This window comes from Myotis myotis, unplaced genomic scaffold (genome assembly GCF_014108235.1).
Source record: "Myotis myotis isolate mMyoMyo1 unplaced genomic scaffold, mMyoMyo1.p scaffold_m19_p_16, whole genome shotgun sequence".
In the NCBI taxonomy this organism is placed as follows: Eukaryota; Metazoa; Chordata; class Mammalia; order Chiroptera; family Vespertilionidae; genus Myotis; species Myotis myotis.
The window spans coordinates 32,393,577-32,417,138 of NW_023416320.1; the positions used below are offsets into that span (position 1 = coordinate 32,393,577).

Genomic DNA, 23,562 nt, shown 5'->3' on the forward strand with positions numbered 1-23,562 from the left:
TCTTCCCCTCTCTCCCTGTCCAGTTTCTCCCTCCCATTGCATCGTTTACCTCACCTTATAAATAGAGTCACATAACAAAAGAAATTACCCAGACTCCCCTGGTAGGCATTTACCTTCCCTGTCTCTTGTGCTGCTTCCCTCCACATTCAGACTTTTCATTTTTGTTAAATAATTATCTTTTACTTTTCCATTACCATTGACACACAATATTGTATTCATTTCAGTTGTAAAGCATAGTTACTAGACATTTGTATAACTCACAAAGTGGTCACCCTAATAAGTCTAGTACCCATCTGACACCAGGCATAATTACTATAATACTAGAGGCTCGGTGCATGAATTTGTGCACAGTTGAGTCTCTCAGCCTGGACGGTGATCAGGGCTGATCAGACTATCTTGCCCAGTCCTGATAGGGGCCAATCGGGGCCAGCCGGTCGGCGTGGAGGGACTGCAGGAAGTTGGCCATCCATGGGAGGTTTGCTGCGGGAGCACACTGACCACCAGGGGCAGCGCCTGCATTGAGCATCTGCCCCCTGGTGGTCAGTGCACATCATAGCAACCAGTCGTTCGGTCAACTGGTTGTAATAGTCACATAGGCTTTTATATATATATAGATAGATTATTGTCTATATTCCCTAGTCTGTACTTTACATCCCCGTGACTATTTTAATAACTGCAAATTTGTAGTACTTTATCCCATCACCTTTCTATAAAGTAGTCCAGGCTTAGTGTTCACTTTCTCACCTCCCATTCTCTGTCAGCCTGCTGCTGCCTGGCCTCCTGTCCTATATTATCACTGAAAATGCTCTCTCAGCGGCCAACAATGACCTTCTAATTGTCAAAAATCACTTAGATATTATCGAGCTTCATTATAATTGATGGCTTTGGTCACTGTTGACTGCTCCCTCTTTGAAAAACTTCCCTTCTGATTTTCCAGACAATCCCATTTTCTTGAGTTTTGCCAGGCAAGCCCATCTCTTGAATATCATTTATTTTATCAATTAAAAATTACTTCTAATATCCTGATGCAAATTAAGCATATTTCTGATGCAGCTACAGGTAACAAATTTTGAATACTCGCGCTGGCTACTTTTGGAGTGATTATTTATCATTAAGTCCTTAAAATGTGAACTACTCTCCTTAGTATATAGCTTATACTCACACTGCTAGAATGAAGCATTTAAGTAAAGTAAGACAATAAAACAGAAGCATTTTAAAATAAGACCAGGCAATAAAACAGGTGTTTAGCCCTTTTAGATAACAGAATAGTACATAACATTCTCAAGACATGTATATATATCTCATCATCAATATTACAAAGCATATAAAGAATCTGTTTCTCTACAATAACAAACAAACAAAGGCTACAAGAGTGGTTGTATATACAAAACACTGAGATATTGCTTCTTTTGCAAAAAGTTCCTGACCAGACAGGGAGACAAGACAGAGAGAAGGGCACAGGGAGAGGGGGGAGGGGTGCGCTGCATGCAGAAAGGCGGGAAGGTCTTCTCCCAGCATAAATCTACAGGCAGAAGCTGGATTCACGCACCCACAGGAGAGGCCGAGGTCAAAGGCATGTGCTGGTGCTGGCTGATGTGGTTGGTAGGGTGCCTGGAGCCTCTGTCTGCCTGACCCAGTCCCCTGATCACTTGTTCTTCAGGCTTCAGCCCAGAAGGGGGTTCTGGGTGGGGACCCGGGCCAGCTGGGACAACTGGCCAGAGAGGAAGGGAGGTAATTGCTCCCTGGAGTCAGCTGTAGAAAATTGAAGCCTGCTTGGTGTGCCCATCCTCTTGCCTCTGACTGGCCTAGTCCATCCTGCCACCCTACCCACCCCACCCAGAGGCCCACTGGGACCCAAGAAAAATATATAGAATACTCATTTTCATGTACTTTATAGTAGTAAGTACTTTCTTAACCAAGAGAAAACATTCATTAACTTAGTGTTCTTCCTGGAACAATATTTGAAACAGGAATCTAAGTGATATATGTGGGAGTATTCACATAATTTGAATGCCAACATGAAAATAAAGTTGGGGAGAAGTAAAAGCATATTTTTCTCCTCCTAAATTGTATGGGGTACAAAGTAAAATCATTCTAAATTATACCTAATAGCCTTTCAGTTTTGTCCACATTTTTTCTTCATGGAGGGAAACAAGATCTCTCTCTCTCTCTCTCTCTCTCTCTCTCTCTCTCTCTCTCTCTCTCTCTCTCTCTCTCTCTTTGATTGTAAGAACAGAAAGTCTACATTAGAGATCATGGTGTATCCCAAATACAGCTTTCTTTGCTACATACAGTTCAATAAATTGCAAAACTTATCAGGCTTCCCAGTCCTTATTCATTAAATAACACCTTCACAAATTTTATAATAGCTACGTACCAGCCTGTGTCAGAGACTAGCCAGCTATTCGCTAAACTCCATTTGTTCGTTCTTCTCCCAGCAGCTCCCTGCAGTTAGGTGTCCCCAAGAAAACTGAATTCTAGATCATGGACAGGAGCAGGAGAGATGTGCCCACTGCCAGGCCTATTCCCTAAATAACTTCCCCCTGTGGTTCTCATGCTCTTCCCCTTTCTACCTGGTGGATGCAGACAAGCACAGAAGCTTTGGTAGCCACATGTTGAAAATGATCAAACTGCAGTAGTGAAGGGACTTCGGTCACTGAGCCATTGCTTGGAGGATAGTTGACCACATAACTTGGGAGCACAATGATAGGTACCTTTGAGGTGCAAGTCGCTGAGGAGCACCCAGGAGGGTATGTCAGGGCCTCCCCAGAGGACCTCCTACCACTCAAGTGGGTAGAGCATTGCCTGGAAAGCTCTTAGAGGAGATGGCACTCAAGCTGAGACAGAAAAGGAGAAAAAGGAGCCTGTGAGGTAAGAGACAGGAGGACAGCATTCCTGAAAGAAGGAACAGCAAGGGCATGGGGAATCACTTCCCGGAAGAAGCTTCCAGAAAAAACAAAGGCTTTGACTTCAGAAACCGCTGCAGATTGGGTGCTCCAGAGGGTCAAAAGGTAACCTGGACATTCCCGACCTGTTGACTCGCACAAGAATAGTGAATTAAAAGGCAGATTGTATCTGGGACTTAATTTTGAACCCTGTGTTCAGCAGGAAGGCTACGTGAGAGTGATGAAAAGCATACCATTTCTTTACCTGTTGTGAGAAAAGACAGTGCACAGCCTAGCCTTAAATATTTTGTTTTCATTTGTTCTATATTTGCCTCCTTTTCTATTCATTCACCTACACGTTTAATTGTACAAGTAAATTAAATGTTTCTTTTTTATTGAAGGGAAACAAAGACTTAGTTATGGTCCTAGAGTTGAAGCCAGGGTGTCCCACTGACTGTGTTCTCCTCCTAATTGAGACAACAAAGACACGAGACAGCAGGTGAAGGCCTGAGTTCCTTTAGGACTTTCATTGCACGTTTTTCCCCATTTTCCTACGTTTTGAAAGAAATATTTTAATAGTCAGTTTTCTGTGCCCTGGTGTTTTTTGTTTGGTTGGTAGGTGTTTTTTTGTGTGTTTTTTTCAAGCAAAAGCCATGCTTTTGTAAGATACTACATTTCAATGGGCTATTCTTTCCTCCCAGCAAACATTCCTGCTTGATAGGTTTAGGAGTGTCCCAATTTATTGCTTCTGGTGTCCAATAACCTGGGAATGAGTGTCTATCTTCGTGCCCCAAAGGCCATGTTATTTCAGAAAGCTGCAGCTCTCTTAAAATCGTTCTCTAATAAAAAGCAAGCGCCACTAATTCTAAGTAAAGTGAGCTTTCCAAAAAAGACCAGCTGTGAACATTTTTTTTTTACATAAGAAAGAAATTTCAATAACAGGAGGAGTCCATCGTGAAAACTGTACATAGATGAACTGTCTCAGGCATCACTGCCCATTTCTGATGTCCATGAAGGAAACTTTTCTGCACAGAAAATTATAATTATAGCTATTCAGGGTTTTAAATCACCATGCAATTTATTAAAGTGACACATTTTTTTAAAACCTGTGTTTTCTTAAGCTTTAAGTGCTATATAGACCTTTCAGTATTCCATTTAAAAATCTAGTAAATTTTAATAAGCGTTTTTTGGGGACTTCTTGTTTCTTTTTATTGTGGTAAAATATGCATAATGTCAAATTAACCATTTGAACACTTTTAAGTGTGCCATTAAGTACACTCAGAATGTTGGGCAACCATCACCACTATCCATTTCCAGAACTTTTTCATCATCCCACACAGAAGCATTGTACCCATAAACAATGACTTCTCATCTCCCTCTCCCCACCCCACCAGTCCCTGTAAACTCTATGTATTTACCTATTCTGGGAACCTCACATAAATGGAATCACACAGTATTTGTTCTTCTGTGTCTGACTTATTTCACTTACCATAATGTTTTCAAAGTTCATCTAAATTGTAGCATGCATCACCATTTCATGTCTTTATAAGGATGAATAATATTCCATTGAACTTTTAGTAACTTTTTGATCTACTTAAATTCAATAGTCTACATATACTCTTAAATATTATACAACTTTAATAAAATATCCCCATGTCTTCCAACATAAAATCACGAGTGTAAATTTAATTGTCCAATTCAAATTTTGAATTGGTTTTACAGTGTGAATCTGCCAGGTCTAAGATGAACTGTCTGATTATGTTAAGAATCACAAAGATTTTACTTACCAGGTAAACACAGATTATCCCAATGATTGCAAATCCTAATCTGTACTTCATAAAAGAGTATTAAAATTGTGGAATTGGCTCACTTTGTTCTCCCTATAGTCATTTCCCTCTTTTGGAAATGCATTTCTCCAGTAAATAAGCATCTTAAACAATTTGAGGTTGCTACATGTTGAGGGATTTTCAGCTGGGAAGCAGAATCTAACTTACAAGGGGATTCCAAGTTTCCTCTACTTTAACTGATTTAACAGAGCTGCTTTTTTTTTAATAGTTGGTGGAACAAGAGGAAATCTCATTCCATGTGCTTCAAATGTGACTAATTCAGCGGCCCACAACACCAGGACTCGGATGACATTAGACTTTTGAGTAGAAAGAATTTATTCCTACTAAGAGTTTCTTTTTGGTTGGTTTTACACTTGCTAACTCTTTAAGACATTTTCTGTCTTCCCATGTGCTCAAAGGCACTTGTCAACCTGTCTTTCAACACTCTGTTAGCATTCCATTCTATTTGCTTCTTTCAATCATATTGCCTCAGAATTCTGTATTCTTTCTATTCTAGGTAGGTTGCCAATGCTTGTAGACATTTAAACGTTTGATGGGATTCTTCATTTCTCTCATAACTCCTCTTGTTCTGAAGTCAGTGACCCGTCCATATCCAAAAGTATTTCTAGTCCAGAGCTAGCATATTAGTGGTTCACTTTAGAGCTTTAAACAAGCTTAAATAGCCAATATTTTGTTGATTTATTGATTAATTCATGCAAGAAGCAGTTATTGAAAGACTTCTGTGTATTAGACCACAAGGATATAGAAAATATAAGACTTGGTCCCTTTCCCCGGAGATCTTACATTCTAGTAAGTGGGCCAGGCATGTAAATAATTACATAAGAACAAAGTGCAGATAATGGTCTGTACAAAGTGAATCAGATGCACAGAAAAAAAAGCAGAGGCTAACTGTGTCTCGGGGCACCAAGAATGGCTCCTCAGAACGTGTGAAGAATATGACATGGTTAGGAAGAGAACAAAGAGAGTGCATTTTAAATACTGGGGGAGGGGAGGAATGTCAAAAGAGCTTGGGGAAACCGTGGGACATTCAGAGATCTGGGAGAACCTGCGTTACACTGGAAGTGATGAGTAGTTGAGTATGTTCTGTTCACTACGCAAATGGTAGGATCAGTCTTTCAGGGATCTTGGATTCTTACAGCAGTGACTCCCAATCTATGTAATATCTTGGCATTCACAGAGAACGCTAACAATTATAAGGCACTCTGTGGTAAATGAATTACTTTTCTTTCAGAAAGAACTGACTGGCCCAGTGGGCTAGCTAACCTAAGCCTTGCTCAGTGAACACACACACACACACACACACACACACACACACACACTCACTCCAAAGAATGAGAGAATCGATATCGTGTCACCTCTGAACCTACTCAGGTCACACCAGTTGGAATGCTTTGCTAGATAATGTGAAGTCAATGAAATGGATTTAATCTTGGGAAGAATATGATCAGATTCCATTTTCTTTGGGCAGTAATTCACAGAAGGAGGAAAGGATTTATCAAAGAGATCTCAGAAGAAATGGCTTTTTTTGTATGTTGATTGTACTAGGAAAGGGAAAACCTAAAACAATAATAGAAGCCATAAAACAAAAAGAGAAAATAATAGTCAGAGGGGAAATATCTAAAACTGTAGAAGTAGACAGTAAAAAAGGAGTTATAGAGAGATTTCAAAGGCAACATGTTTGTCACTTTATTTATAGAGCAAAGTAAAACATTGGCTAGATTTAAGTAAGAATAATAAAGATATACTGGGGGGGGGGGCCTAAATAACCAAGAAAAAATATATTACATAGGGAAGAAGTTATAAACTGTTTAGACAAATTTATAAAACGGTTTTTAGCCCTTACCTTTCTGAGCATAATTTTTCCTCTCAGCCATTCCATTCTGCTTTTTAACCCCAAAGAGATTTTAGAAATTCATTATTCCTTTATTAAGTATTATCCACTCTTAGAAATGTTTAAGTGGGAAGAAACTGTCGGCACTGATTATGGGAAAATCTGATTCCACAGACCTGAACCCAGGAGAGGAACAAAAGCTGGAAATGTAGCCAAATGACAATGAAAAGGGAGTTTCAAAAATAGAAACGAGAGGTGTGTTCAGGATTTTTTTTTTAATCTTGTTTTCTCTAGAATAAAATTGTCTCTCTAATAAACCCAGCAGTGGTGACAAAATGGCCTTCAGCCACCAGTGATTCTGAACAGACAGTAATTGAAAAATTATAAAAACTGTGAAAGGGCCTTCATGAAAGGCAAACTGTAGGTGACCACAGTAAGCAGCCATTCAATCCAATCACTGATGAAGACTAACTGAAGGGTTAAGCATATATCCCCTGTAGGAAAATAGAGCACAATGTGTGTGGGTTTAAGAAAGCTGCATAACTCTAAAGAGAATAGAAAATGTCCTATTAAAGATGATTCAAGTGCCGAAACCGGTTTGGCTCAGTGGATGGAGCGTTGGCCTGCGGACTGAAGGGTCCCAGGTTCGATTCCGGGCAGGGGCATGTACCTGGGTTGCGGGCACGTCCCCAGTGGGGAGTGTGCAGGAGGCAGATGGTCGATGTTTCTCTCTCATCGATGTTTCTAGCTCTCTATCCCTCTCCCTTTCTCTCTGTAAAAAATCAATAAAATATATTTTAAAAAAAAAAAAAGATGATTCAAGTAAAAAAGAGGAAACAAACTAGCTACTTTCTTTCCAAATGTGAGAAAACAAAAACTAAGACGTGTGTGTGGGAGCCAATATGTTACAGGCATCTTTATCTTGCAAGTCAGAGGGAGATGTCACAGTGGTAGTTGCTTATTAACAAAGCGCTCTGTAGGGACACTGTACTAACCTGGTTTCCCCCACACAAGCATTGAAGACAAAATGCTAAAGACAGTTTATGGGATCCTTACAGAATAACTAGAATAATGATATCACTAAAGGAATAGCACTGGAAACATTAAAGGAAAAGTGCACAAAGGAGATATATTACCTGAAAGAAATCTTAGGGAGAGAGATCTCCCCTCAGGGTTTGTGCTATTGTGGGGGAGAGGAGTAGAGGGTAAAAGCATTGCAGTCAAAGCTAAACAAATGGTGATGAGAGTGTCATGTGTGCTCTCGGCCAGGTCGTGAGTGTGCACTCAGGCAGGTCACGTGAGCAGTGGGTGGGTCATTTGCCCCCAAAAGGGACCTACCTCATGAAATAACACCAGCCCTGGAGAAAGGGCAAGCCTCGATTCTACTTGACACTTAACCCCACAAATTCTGCTTCCACTGAGCTTATTTTCCTTCGTGTGCTCATAGAAGGTGAAACCTCAGGCTTCAAAATGTGGTGCACTAATCAATTTCCCTCCTCCAAAGTAGCTACTCTTCCCAAATATGAGAAAATCAAACTAGACACAAATTCAATACAGGTTCCTCAAGGACAGACAGACTTCTGGGAACGAGGGGGAAGAGAATGTTGGAATTCTGGCAAATCATTACCCCTAGCTAAACAGGGCTTTGGAAATATTGGAAATCAATAGTTCATGAGAATGTGTCATCAGAATAAGATAAATGTATCAATAATATCAATAACAGCCTGCTGTTTGCTGTAACTTTTGTGTCCCACACTCCATGGTCATTAGGTCATCTAGGGCAACCATACCCTGCAAGGCAGTCATTGGCAAAATTCCTTAATTAAAGATATTATGATTTACACAGTCATTGAGATCATTAATTTCAAAATTAACAATAATAATAAAAAGAAATTTTGAGTAATCTTGTAAATAAATTTATGAAATTAATAAAACCATACTGAATATATATACATATACTGTATGTATATTCTTCCCCCAAAAATATCGGTGATATTGTGAATTAGAGATGTAGATGGCTAAGGAATAGATTTACAGCAGTATATGAATTTATACTTAAAGTAATGATTCTGTTAATGTTACATTATAATGTTCAAATAATAAATATAAAGTTTGCTTTTTATTTTGTTTTAATGCATACAATATATATGCTGTTTTTATTTTTATAATTTTATTTTGGATATAATTTTAATTGAATCATTTATTCATAAATGTACATGTTTATAAATGTGTTTATTTTTAATAACCTCTTTAACTTTCAAAGGTGCCTTTGTCAATGATATGCTCATGCAACTTTTAGTCAATGTTATCTTCCTTTAAAATTCTCACTCACTGGTCAGCAGGGTGAAGAAGTGAATGTTTGATTAAGTGTCTAATCTAATTTAAAAAAAAAAAAAACTTTGACCATGTAAACGGTCCCTTCAGGCACTGCTTATTCTCCCTGGGAAAATCTTTTCATGTCTCAGATGGACTCCCCTCTCACTGCTTCTCTCCGAAGGTGGTGTCCAGGGGACTGACCGGTCCTGACCTGAAGTGGTAGGAAAAAAATAAGCTTCAGGTTCCTCTGGCCGGCTGGGGGATTACCTGGAAATGGGTCTTCCCGCCTGGTTGCTCTGTGCCCCACAGGACTCCGAGGCCCTGTCTGCACTGTGCTCTGGCGAAGCTTTAATTGACCCAGTCTCACCTCAGCTTCTCCAGTGGAGGCAAAGGATAGAGCAGATCAGGGATTGACAAGTGTGTCTAGAGCTTAAGTGGGTCATCTCACTCTAAATCACTGTGCACGGAAGTGCCTGTCTTGAGCTGAGGATATGACTTAATGTCCCCCATATACTGTGTATCTACACACACACACACACAAGCACACACACGCACACGCACACACACGCACACACACGCACACACACACACGCGCACACACACACACACGCACACACACGCGCGCGCACACACACGCACACGCACACACACGCACACACACGCACACACACACGCGCGCGCACACACACACACACACACACACACGCACACACACGCACACACACACACGCGCGCGCACACACGCGCGCGCGCGCGCGCACACACACACACACACACACACACACACACACACACTGGGAGTTCAATGTCCCTAAATGTCCAGGTACCTGCTAACATCAGAGTGCTAGAATAAAACCAATGCTTGCTGTAAAGTAATTATACTTGTGATAAACTACAAAAAAAACACAGAAATAATGAACTAACATTAGCCGTGGACATTAGGATCGGAGAAGAAAGACAGAGGCTGTGATCAAGACAGGGAGAAAGAATGAATATCACAAGAACAGTGATTCTATGCAGACTGTGAGAAAGTACTGTGCTACCAGAGAGGAGACGCAACCTTCTTTGCAAAAGGCAGATGCCTATTTGTCAAGGATGGTTTGAGGAAGAAGGCATGGACATAGATTATGCGACTTCTCAGAGGTCTTTCTAACAGTGCAATAAATATTCTTAAGAATAAAATGGATTCTGGCAACAAGATGAGAAGATACAGCTTTTGATATGTAAGGGGAAAGGCCATAGCTCTATGCCAAAGGACAAACACATTATTTTAAATATAAGGCTATTTAACGTGACTTCATTTTTCACTAAAACCAACAACATCTGTGATTTTTCAGTCACTACATGCCCACATCTTTGTGTTTCTTAAAATGTCCCCATTTTTTAACCATGGATAATATTTTGAGCTGTCCTTTATATTAAGCACACGTTTTTCCATTTTATGATAGACAGGTATTTTTGTTAATATTATTTATATGTGTTCTATTTTAAACACCTACTATGATGTGTGTGTTTATTTAGACATTTATTCATATTGGGCTATGTTATATTTTCAGTTGATTTCATAGGTGGACTTGATGCACACTCCTACTACCAGGATCATGTTCAGTTAAAGCCTGTTAACCTGTAAGTAAAGGTGTCATGAGATGGAAAATATTAATCCTTCTAACTTGGTCAAAACTAACGAATCTTGAAATAATTTGGACCTGCTACTACTAATCATTGGTTTAGTTTTCCACTCATATTTAAAACACACCTTTCACATGTAACCCAACATCATCATTATTATTCATTCCAAAAAGGATTTGAAATAGGTAACATGATTTATGTTTCTAAAATGATATACATATTTCTTAAATCAGTAGGCTGATTGCCAAAGTGGAGAAAAGGGGATTTTTTAGTCTACCAAAAAAAAAGAGACTAAATATATCTCTTGTGGGCAACATGACTGAGGGAAAAGGGGTGAAAGAATAAGTTAGAATCCAGGCTCTACCTGTGTGGTCTCAGGGACCTTCTTTGATATCTCTGAGAGTTGGTTCTCTCACCTGTAATATGATTTTTTTGCCCCAAATCCCCCTTTCTGGGACCCCAAGTCGGTTCTTTGTCCATTAGGTGTTGCAAAACCAATTATGAAACCAAAAATGAGCTTTATTTAGCAACTCAATGACCAGAGAATGGAGAAGTGGGAGCCTAGTAGCTCTCAGATCAATTTCTCATGGGCTTGGGTTCAGAGATGTGGATAGAGGAGGAGAGAAATGGAGGAGTGGTCTTGGCAGATAAGGGGAAACCAGTGGTGGTCTTCTCAGAACCAGGATTCTGCCTCTTTTTTGTTCTTTTATGGCACCTTCATCATGGTGATGCTCAAGAGGTTTGAAGTCTCCAGGAGGCCAATTCCATGGCTGTCTTGGTCTAGGACATTTTAACTGGCTCCTTCTGGGGAGGGAACTATTAACCAAAGGCCAAACTATTTCTCAGAGATAAACAGAGTTACAGTGGGGTAGGACTCCAGCCAGGTCTCATGGGACCACTGTGGGATAGCAGTTTCCTAGGGGGAGGACAGAGGATGGATTAAATGCAATAAGGCATGTATAGTAGGTGGAAAATGCCCTATGATTGTGACTAGTACTCAAATATTTGATTAACTGTCACTAGAGGACATGGAAGAAAGTCAACAACCACAACAAATGCTACCTCACACTGGACAGATTTCAGTTGAGTATTAGGAAGAAATCATGGTGACCTGGTTGATAAATTGCAAGAAAACAGGTACAGGGACTCCATTCCTACAAAACCCTAAGTAGCAAATAGATAACTGCAGAAAATAATAGCTATCATGGGCTCAGCCCTTTGCATGTATTATCTCACATAATCCTCGTGAAAATACTATAATGCACCACTTAATACCCAACTTCACAAAGAAGGAAAATGAGGTTCATAGACATTAGACAACCTTTCCAAAGTCCCATTAGTACTAGGTGGTGGAGCTGGGCTCTTTCCTACCATGCCTGATGTTGTGGACTTGCTATTATGATGACCCTCCTAGTATGTCAGCCTAGTACTCTGCAATTCCATGGCAATAGAGGAAATTATGTAAAGCAGTCACTGGTGTGAGGAACATGTATGAAAGGCTTCATTTGCTGCCTTTTTGCCATGGTGGTTCCTGCCCAAATCTGCAGCCCTCACCCGGCCTCTTTGGGGACTAAAGCCCACACTGGCTCCTCCACCTCTCCAGTTGCATTCATTTCCTTCTGGCAGAATGATCTAATGGAAACATAGTTCAAAAATCAGCACTGTGCCTGTCACATGAGAGATGTTTAAATAAATGTTGGTTTTCTAAAGCAAATCCAATTTGGAAAAATATTCACCCTACATAACATTCCAGGACTAAGCAGTCACCACCTCATTACTCATGCTACCGAGTGCTCGTAAATAATGGATTGCAAAAATTGACATTTGTGGATTTGGGGAACCTGGCCAGGATTGTGACGATAATAAAGATGACCAGTGTGTTGGAAGGGAGAACAGAATTGAAACAATGCCTGGTGGTGATGAGGAGAGTCCTATATATGCTTGTTATGCAGTAAGAAGGTGCTGAATGATTTATTTCATCTCCACTGTGAAAAAAAGTAACTCAGCAGAGAAACTGTAATACAAAAAATGTTGGTCAGATGTAAGAAAATCTTTTTATTAAGGAAAGTTACTTAAAACTGCAGTTGAATAATGTTGACAATGGAATCTCCTTTCATGAATGACACGTGTGCATCCATGTAGCTCAAAGAATGTTAACTGTCATGGCCCAGAGGCAAGTGACTTCCATCTATGCTCCCTAAGGTTCCTTCCATCTCTGTGAATCAAGAACACTTGAAACATCCTCTTAAGATTACCTAAAAGGCTTTGATCGACTCCACTACCTCCTCAAAGAATTTCCCCAACCACCTGTTCGCTGCTGAACCCTCACACCTTTGTAGCTGAATGTAGCATAAGCTACAGGCTGCAGAGAATAATGGAACAGGTCTCTGCCTTGACAGATTATGCATATTATTCTATCAGATGAATATGGAATGCCTTTCAACCATGAAGGGAGCAGGAATCTGAAAGATCAAACTAAACCTGAATTAAAATCACGGCGCATGAAGCCATTTAAAAGGTCAGTGTGTGTGCTCCCCACAGGTATGCAAATATTCCACAGTGTATCCAGTTGGCATCAATCAGCTGTTTCATTTCTTTTAATAAGACCTTTATATTGGATTCTGTTGTACCCAGTTCAGTGATGCCATATCACCACCCAGCAGCAGATTGGAGAAAAAGCCAATCTTCTGTACTAAATCGTTAGAGATGGGAATGAATGCTGGTTTGTAACTTTAAATTTGTAATCTCCATGGAGTACAAAGCCAGGTTTTATGAGGAAGCCACTTTGTTAAGGGGATCAGGAGAATCTTGAGGCACATGTGTGTGGATGGGTAACTTTCAGCTCTAGATGAGTAGGTACAGACAGTCCATGCACAGGTAATGCTGCAGACTTAAACAGGAAGCCTGCAGTCTCGTGTATGATTGTGTCACTACTCGTCATCATAAAGTGTACCTTTCCAGGACCCACAGTCAGATTGTGTGGGGACATGTGTGTGGGGATGAGATGACAGAAGTGAGGCAGTTCACATATGAATTTGGTTTTTCATGCTTTGTCACTCTTTACAGTAATGATATCAAGCAATCGAGGCATACTGATTAAATAAATTGGTTTAGTTCCATATATAGCTATTTACTGATTATTTATAAAGTGTGTGTGTTAGGGCCTGTGCTGGGTGCTGTAGACATAAAGATGAGTAATATTTGAGTTTTGACCACCAGTGGCCAATGATCTAGAAGAAGAGACCTACATAAAATAAGTAGATACAAAACAATGTCCCCCAGGCAATTTTTGCAGAAGGGGGACTATTTACTTCTACGTAGGGAGAGAAGTCACTGAAATGGCTGCACTGACTTTGGAAAGATGATGAGGAGTTTATGAAAAGCAGAAGAAAATGGAGGCTAATTTGCTTGGCCATTCCGCAGAGTTTAAAGTTGAAATCTGTGACTGTCCAATCTGGCGTTTGGCATAGATCTCACAGAACCTGAGCGAACCTATGAGGAAGCAGGTGTTTAAGCTGAGTAGGGATCTTGAGGGCCCCGGGTGGGGAGACCTTGAGAGCCCCAACCTCCATTGCTCTGCCTCTCAACAGTTCTGTCTTTCTGCCTAAAGCAATAGAGATGCTTTCTGTGATTGTCCTCTGTGTCTGGCTTTGGGATATGACACACAGGTCAGGGGTAGCCTGTGCTGGGGCCCATCACCTTGCCACGGCCACCAGTGAGGGGCTGTAACTCTTGACATAACTACAACCTGGGTCTTCACCAGGATCTCCTCCACTGCTGCTACCACACACTAATACCAGCTCCTAGGGGAGGGGTGTGGGAAGCAAGGGCTGCTCTGGTCATTAGAGCACACAGCAATGTGGTCAGTGGTGGCTTTGAAGGGAACACCTACACCAGTGATGGCAAACCTAGGACACGTGTGTCAAAGATGACACGCGAACTCATTTTTTTGGTTGATTTTTCTTTGTTAAATGGCATTTAAATATATAAAATAAATATCAAAAATATAAGTCTTTGTTTTACTATGGTTGAAAATATGAAAAAAATTTCTATATGTGACATGGCACCAGAGTTAAGTTAGGGTTTTTCAAAATGCTGACACGCCGAGCTCAAAAGGTTCGCCATCACTGCCCTACGCAGCAACTAGCGTTTAGTAGTGGTGGAGGCAATAGTAGTGGTGGAGAGGAGGGGAAGGGATCTACTAAAGCAGATTTACTTCTCAAGACGAACAACAGCTTGGCACAAACCCATGTAGCTATGAAAGAGATGTGGACTATCAGGAAGCATCATAATGAGCAACTAAATTACTTTAAAGTTTGTCAAAATCAGCAAAACAGATAGCGACCAGGTAGTGGGAAAACTAAGTTTCAAAAAGCAGTCATTCTTTCCATAGGGATACTTAGACCAAGGCAGTTTATCAACGAAAGGCAGCTGTGGATTTCAGAACTGAGATTCCCCAATAGAGGTAAAGCAATCTGGTGATGTCAGAAATCCCCACGAGGGTGATGCCCCGACTGCTATGTAGAAAGATTCGATGAGAAAAAGCTCCTCCCCTCATTGTGAGCCTATCTTTTTCTAGCATTTCCAAATGAGAACTTGGCTTTTCTCTAGTATCTGGTATTGTCTGATTGCCTTTGCTGGAGGCTAGTTTTTCTTCATAAAAATTATTCCATGCTCTGTGGCTTCTGCTGAGTGAGTGTCCGCCACTGTAATAAGGACTAGGAGGCAGAGGAGGCTGGCCCTCACTCCAGGCAGCACCTACCAGGACCTTCCCTGCCGGTCCTCCGCCTCCAATAGTCCGGGCCCAGAGGAAATGGACCTCTGATGACCGACTGCTGGACAGAGCCAGAGGTGGTCCCGTCCATGGCTCTTTCCTGAGAATAGCTGTTTTGCAGCAGCAGGGTCGGACCCAAGCCATTTTGCATTTACAGCATCTCGATTAAAAACCAGAAGGACAAATCAGAGGCATGTGTGTGTGTGTGTGTGTGTGTGTGTGTGTGTGTGTGTGTGTGTGTAGGAGGTGGAGAGAGATGAGAATGCTGTGCTTTCCAACACTACCTCCAAATCCAGTGACCGCCAGCTATGTGTTAGTAAACTTGGCTGGAGGACCTGCCGTCTGTGACCTGCATCCACCCCATCACTCCATTTTTTGACCACGCGCCTAAAGACTAATGAAGTGATAGCTCTCCGTCCTTATCCCGTTTCTGTTTGTCTCGCCTGGCTTTCCCACTTCCGTATTGATCTATCCATGCTGTCTGTCCCCCGTCACATGCAGAGTAAGGTGTCTATAATCGGCTCACGGCCAAGGCTGGCTCAGCTTCCCATCACTGAGCGTGGAGTCCTGTGCCAGAGGGCTTCCATCGGCTCTGGAAAGGGAGCCACGTACAGCGGCATTAACGCTCCAGGGCTGTCTCCGGAGTGCAGAGCCAGAGCGCTACAACTGTGATGCACGGGGCGCCCTCTTAGTGTCCCAAAGGAAAGGGGCTTCCCCGATGCCGCCTTACTTAGCACAAAGGGGGCTCATTGCTCTCCCTCACTGGGGAGGCTTTCCCTTTGTCACTGGTATTAGTAACTTTTTGATCCATCATTGGAAATGACTATACCATTTTAGGGACTATGTCAGAACGCACCCTAAAGTGTACGCACTTGACCAAGTACCAGTGAGATGGCTGTGTTTCTGTGGCTCGTGCAGTCGGTACTCGTAGTTCAGGCGCACTGTCCTTGCTGGGAAGGAATGATGCCACCGACAGTGCAGCGGCCACACCAGATGTTTTTAGATAATTGAAGACATGTCAATATGGACTGCAGAGTAAATGATGTTAAGAAATTGTTGCCTGTTTTGATAGGTATGCTAATCAATAGGTAACAAAAGAAAAAGACATTCTCATCAGTTGAGCATTATTCCTCAATCTCAGCCCTATTAACTCAGGATCAGACAATTCTTTGTAGTGGGCTGCTCTGTGCATTTAGGGATATTTAACAGCATCACTGGCCTCTACCCACTAGTTGCCAGTAGCATCCCCCACACACACACACAGCCAAATTGTGACAACCGATTGGCAAATGTCCCCTGGTTAAGAATCATTAAGTTAGAGAATCATAGATATGTATTGATGAATTAAGTGACATCATGTCTAGGATTTGCTTTTAAATACCCTAGCCAAAAAAACACACACACAAAAACAGTTGTGGTGGATAGATGAAACTTGATTAGCATAATTTTTATTTTAGTAGAAGCTGGATGGTGAGTACATAGGGATTCATAATACCATTCTCTCTGTTTCTGTGTTTGTTTGACTTTTAAAAATCAATCTGTTACTAAAATCTAAGGTAGGACCGTAATCTAAGGTTTGGCTCAGTAGATAGAGCATTGGCCTGTGGACTGAAAGGCCCCAGGTTTGATTCCGGTCAAGGGCATGTACCTTGGTTGCGGGCACATCCCCAGTGGGGGCTGTGCGGGAGGCAGCTGATTGGTGTTTCTCTCTCATCGATGTTTCTGATTCTCTGTCCCTCTCCCTTCCTCTCTGTAAAAAATAAATTAAAAAAAAATCTAAGGTAGGATTACCAATAGGCTTTCCTTTTATTTATTTTTTTATTTAATAGAGAGGCAACATATTTTTTAATATATTTTTATTTATTTCAAAGAAGAAGGAAGAAGGAGAGAGAGTTAGAAACATCAATGATGAGAGAAAATCATTGATGGGCTGCCTCCTGCACGCCCCACACTCGGAATTGAGCCCGCAACCCAGGCATGTGCCCTGGCCTGGAATTGAACCATGACCTCCTGGTTCATAGGTCGATGCTCAACCATTGAGCCACGCCAGCTGGGTCAGCTTTCCTTTTAATACCTCCTCTCAAAGTTGCTTCACTGTCTTCTTGGCAAACTCCTTGCAGACCTATTTCCCAATGCCTGGGGTAACCCTCCAGGATTCCTACCTGCATCATAGGAACTGACTCAAGTTTCTTCCCTGCTTTACCAATCCTTGCTGCTGAAGCCCAAAAGCAGAAAATATTAGCTATAAGCAGAGCTGACATTGAAGATAAATATAACAGATACCTAGAAGTTTCCCAGCCCCCACTAATACTATCACTAACAAAGAGAAAGACCTTCTCCTATGGCCTTATCCCCATTCTAGAAGGGATTTACCTGGTGGATGGATGAGAAAAATTCAGGACCTTGAACCTCCCTTCTAACTAGAGGGTTGTAGAGAACTGCAAAAATTCCACCACTCTCATCTCATCTTTTTATCTTTTAGTTTAAATCCCTGTTAATGGTGGTTGCCAGAGGGGCGGGGGGCTGGGGAACTGGGTGAAGGGAGGATATGTAAAAAAGGTGGTTTAAGAAATACAAATTGATGGTTACAGAATAGTCATGGAGATGTAAAGTACAGCATAGGGAATACCATTAATAATATTGGAATAACTATGTGTGGTGCTGGGTGGTACTAGATTTATCGGGATAATCACTCAGTAAGTTATATAATGTTCAAGCAGTGGATATACACCTGAAACATAATACTGTATGTCAACTGTAATTTAAAAATAAAAATTTTTTAATTAGGTGCAGATTAACAGCAAATTTACAAAAAGTAAAAAAAAAATAATAATCCCTGTCGAACTACTGTGAAGTAAAAGGGGTAAACATTGGGCTTTGTCTGCCGGAATGTAGAGAAATAGAAGTGAGGAGAGGTGGGAGGAAGACAGGGAGAGAACAGTAGAACTCCAGCTCCTGAGTAGTGCAGGAGGGTACAGAATTTACAGGGAGTGAAACTGGAAAGCTGCAAATTGTCTCAGCTATTTCAATTTATGACTAACAAGTCCATTCCACACCATAGCGAGAGTCGTTGAACTGAGTTAATGGAAGACAGTTGCTAGGCAGGGGTATAACATAAGTGTAAAACACATTCTCTGCTGGTGTGAGGCTCATCATGTAGTGGGAAGGAGAAAACTTACAAACCTGAGTGAACCAATCAGAGCAAAATTAATTGTGAATGGAATGCCATTAGCTCCACATGGGGTGCAGCTGCTACATAGGAGTTGCTATTAGCAGATGAGAAAGCAAAGCAGCTGAGATCGAAGCTGAAGTCTTCACAGAGAAGAAATTTCAACTGAACCTCAAAGATGAATAGGATTTAGATCAGCTAAGACTTTTCTCATGAGAGAAAAAACAAGATCAAAAGTACTCAATAAATATGTAAGTGCCAGCTATGTGGCGGACAGTGTTGAGGTGAATATTGTGTGAAGGTGCATAAGCCAAAACCCTCACCTAGTATGAAATCAGGAATATGCACAGAATCTTTGTCAAACGTGTGGAGACCAGAATGACTGGAAATGACAGTGTGTACTCCAGAGAAACAGAACCGATAGCATATGTATCTAGATCTAGATATAAATGTCTAGGTCTGTGTCTAGAGAGACAGGAAGGGAAGGAAGGGAGGGAGGCAGATAGACAGGCGCATGGATAGATAGACAGATAGAAAGAGATTTTAAGGAATTTTCTCATGTGATTGTGGAGACTGGCAAGTCTGCAATTTTCAGGGCAAGCCAGCAGACTGGAGATCCGGGGGAGAGTTGATGTTGCAGTCCTGAGTCCAAAGGCAGAATTCGGAGGCAGAAGTCCTTCTTCCTCAAGAGACTTCAGTCTTTGCCCTTTTTTTTTTTTTTTTTTTTTATTTTTAATTAAATCTTTATTGTTCAGATTATTACATTTGTTCCTCTTTTTTTTTCCCCCCCATAACTCCCCTCCTCCCAGTTCCCGCCCCACCCTCCGCCCTCACTCCCCACCCACTGTCCTCATCCATAGGTGCACGATTTTTGTCCAGTCTCTTCCCGCATCTCCCACACCCCTTTCCCCCCCAGGAATAGTCAGTCCATTCCCTTTCTATGTCCCTGATTCTATTATAATCAACAGTTCATTCTGTTCATCAGATTATTTATTCACTTGATTCTTAGATTCACTTGTTGATAGATGCATATTTGTTGTTCATAATTTGTATCTTTACCTTTTTCTTCCTCTTCCCCTTCTTAAAGGATACCTTTCAGCATTTCATATAATCCTGGTTTGGTGGTGATGAACTCCTTTAGCTTTTCCTTATCTGTGAAGCTCTTTATCTGACCTTCAATTCTGAATGATAGCTTTGCTGGATAAAGTAATCTTGGTTGTAGGTTCTTGGTATTCATCACTTTGAATATTTCTTGCCACTCCCTTCTGGCCTGCAAAGTTTCTGTTGAGAAATCAGCTGACAGTCGTATGGGTATTCCCTTGTAGGTAACTGAGTTTCTTTCTCTTGCTGTTTTTAAGATTCTCTCTTTATCTTTTGCTCTTGGCATTTTAATTATGATGTGTCTTGGTGTGGTCCTCTTTGGATTCCTTTTGTTTGGGGTTCTCCGCGCTTCTTGGACCTGTAAGTCCATTTCTTTCACCAGGTGGGGGAAGTTTTCTGTCATTATTTCTTCAAATAGGTTTTCAATATCTTGCTCTCTCTCATCTTCTGGCACCCCTATAATTCTGATGTTGGTACGCTTGAAGCTGTCCCAGAGGCTCCTTACACTATCCTCGCATTTTTGGATTCTTTTTTCATTTTGCTTTTCCGGTTGGGTGTTTTTTGCTTCCTCGCATTTCAAATCATTGACTTGATTCTTGCGCTCCTCTGGTCTGCTGTCGGGAGTCTGTATAATATTCGTTATTTCAGTCCGTGTATGCTTAATTTCTAGTTGGTTCCCCAATATAAGATCGAGGGTCTTATTAGTTTTCTTGTAGATCTCATTAAGTTTATCGACGGCTTCTAAACAGTTCTTGAGAGACCTTAAAAGTGTGGTTCTGAACTCTATATCTTCCATTGACAATTTTGTCCTGTTTCTTTGTCTCCGCATTTTGTTATGCTTCCTTGGTGCACCCCCTAGTGGTCTTTGTTCACAGTCTTATAGTTAAATCTTGATTGTTGTAGCTAATTCCAGGGAGGGTTTGACCTCCAGGCCAAGTGGCTATGAGAATCAGCTGTGTCAGCAGTGAGAGAACTTCTGTCCTCTAGGGAGGTGCTAATCTAGCCTTTGCCTGAGGCTATCCGGCAAATGCCTGTGTGCAGGGCTTGGGCGGGGCGGGTCGCACAGGATCAACAGGGTGGGCCGGAGAGAGCAGTTATGGCGGCTCTCAGTCCTGTCCCCAGGGGCTCTGCCTCTCTGAGTCCCAGCACCCGCTGCAAAGCTCAGAGAGAAAGCTGCACTCGCTCTGACCGAAGCCAGACAGTCCCGCTTCTCCCGTTTGAGTCTGGGTCCCTAAAGACTCGCCCGGATCTGGAGCTCAGAGTCTGCGACTCCCTCCCGATTGAAAACGCCAACCGCGCCCTCCGCCGCCAGCCCGCTCGCGCACTCCGCACCTCAGAATTTGACTTCAGCACTGCGCCTCCTCTGAGTGTCCGTATGCGTTTCTCTTTCCTCCTAGTTGTAGGACTTCCACTCAGGCAGCGTTCCTGTGGTTCTGGGTGATGTCCCTTCCGTTTTTTGGTTTCACTTTTGAAGTAGTTGTTCAAAGCAGCAAACTCCAGCGTTAACCTATGCCGCCATCTTGGTTCCAAGAGACTTCAGTCTTTGCCCTTAAGGCCTGCAATGGCTTGAATAAAACCTACCCACATTATGGAAGGAATCTGCTTTATTCAAAGTCTACTGATTTAAAAGTTAATCCTATCTAATAAATACCTCCACAGAGTCATCTAGACTGGTGTTTGACCAAATATCTCGGTCCTGTGGCCTAGCCAAGTTGACACATGCAATTAACCATCACAGGATGGGGTGTATATGAGATCAATGGTTCGGTGGTATGAAAGTCAGATGAGGACGATTCTTGAGAAACCAGCAGGATGCTATAGGAAGACCAGGCTAGGGCTGTATCTAGTAGATTGGAGACAATACCAGCCTGTCATCTTTACCCTACAGCAATCAAAGGCAATACCTTTCCGTCACGCCTCAGTTGCTATATGGTTGGCACGTCTAGCCCAGGAAACCTGTCCTGCAGTCTGTTGTTCATATCTGTGTGTCTTGCTCTAATCTGAGAAGCAAGAAGCTCAGGTTTTTCCCTTCCTTGTTGCTACAGCCTTTTACACAGGCGGTACAAGGCACGCCCACAGCTATTTTGCATTTTGAAAAGCCTGAATGATTAGGAAGAAAATTTAGCTTTCAGTTTTGAAGTTCTTTAAAGCAATACCTATTCTCTATTTCAGGTCGAAATAAGTAATGGCATCAACTCTGAAATGCAAGTACTGAGCTTGACTTAGGAAGCAAAGCGTCATTGACAGCTCCTGTCTGCATCAACATGTCTCACTTTCTCCCAGAGGATGGACTGCGCCTCCCTGCTTTCCCACAGATCACGGAGTTCTTCGGTCACAGCCTGTGTGTTGTTAGCATTGTGCACTAGATGAGTTGTAGGTGCTCGGGTGGGTATTTTTTAGCCATTTTCTTCTTATATGAATACTTGTAAGTTGTAAAAAAAATTGGTTTTAAATTTTTTAACAGAATTTAACATGAGGCATGCAGAATGGAAAAAAAAAAAAAAAGCTGTGAAAACCTACAGACAATTCCATGAGAAACATTGGTTTGTATTATTGAGGTGGTACGTCAGGACTGCTGATGGCTGCACTTATCCTAGACCTGATAGAGTTTACACTAGCAGACATTACTTGGAGTTACTAGACAGGAAGTTAGATGCTGTGATAAATGGGTACAAATAGTGGACCTGGCTTTCACACTGAGTATGGATCATTTTTTTCAACACCACAAGTCAAAACATGGAGCTCTCCTTTGTTTTCGACTTCCCAAAGCCCAGAATAATATTATGGAAATCTAAATTTTCAGATTCTTGCGTGATATCTTGCTCTTCCTGTGTTCTGAAAAAATATATGTCAGGGGGGTATGAAAAAGTGAAGTTAAAGCAAAACACCTCTCCCCTTTGGAGGGAATGTGGGTATCTATGAGGGCCATATTTTCTACTCTTTATCCAAGTCCTGACACTGGTGTCAGACCTAACCCTACAGCTTGAGGGCATGTGGCACAAAAATCACAAATAGAAATATTGCTCTGAAGATATTCAAAAGGATCATTAAAATGGTGTGGAATTGTCTTTAAGTACTTCTAAAGAAGATACTTATATTTGTGCTGCATCAACTTTTCTTTCTCCTACCCCACCCTGATTAGTATCTCCTACCCCACTGAGAAATTAGTACCAGAAACATAATTTTCCATGGGGAAGATGTCTTGAAAACACACCACAATTTTTTCTAATCATATATTTCAATTACTAGTTCCCATGTCAAAATAAGTTTGGCTCACTTTGTATGAAAACCAACATGAGGCCTCCTATAGACCCCAAAATATGGGGTACATGTGCACTATTTAATCCAGCAGTTGTTAACTTGGCCCATGCATCTCTTACAAGTCAGTCTGTAAACCACCTAAAATTATATGCAAATGTTTTCTGTGTAGGGGTTCCTTTTTTCTTCTTCTTTGTGGAGTCCATATATTTTATGAGACTTCCTTAAGAATCAGATCTTATACATCAAAGTCCACCCTGGTTCCTACCACTTCCTAACAACCATGGTGGGCTTTGTGGAAGCCTCTGGATTGTGTCCCTTCAGTCATCTGACACCTACTGAATCCCATTCTACTGAATAAACTCAAATTCAAAATGAAGAAGAGCTAGCAGGGACCTGAGAGATGGTCAAATCCAAGTCATCATTGTGCAGTTGAGGAAGCTGAAGCCTAGAGGACTTTGGAGGCTTGCCCAGAGCTCTAAATATATACAGAGGAGGCAGAGCTATGGCCAAAGGAAGGAGAACTTGGAAGGCACAAGGTGAGGTTTGGGTCCCAGCTTCACCACTGTGGCCTTGGACAGTGTTGGACATCTCGGCCCTGCAGTTTTTCTCATCTATAAAGTGAAACTATGAGGTGAGAGTTCAATGAAAATGTAAAAATACTCAGTAAACTGTGAAGCGCTCCACAACTGAGAGGCAGTCGTTATTGTAATGTCATAACAATAAGTGGGGCCCTGTCCGGATCTATTACT

At 41.6% G+C, this 23,562-nt stretch overlaps 1 protein-coding gene across 2 annotated transcripts in view; it reads left to right on the forward strand.

Annotated features, from left to right (window-relative positions):
* NKAIN3 (sodium/potassium transporting ATPase interacting 3) overlaps positions 1-22,081 on the forward strand; it is a 421,429-nt gene extending 399,348 nt beyond the window's left edge. Inside the window, exons 6-7 of one of the 2 annotated variants that reach the window (XM_036338349.1) lie at positions 10,436-10,505; positions 21,725-22,081. In XM_036338349.1, the coding sequence (XP_036194242.1) occupies positions 10,436-10,505; positions 21,725-21,734 (80 nt within the window). In that variant the 3' untranslated portion in view covers positions 21,735-22,081. The remainder of the gene's footprint in view (positions 1-10,435; positions 10,506-21,724) is intronic. The other variant, XM_036338350.1, reaches the window with a different exon arrangement.
* Positions 22,082-23,562: the final 1,481 nt, after the last annotated feature.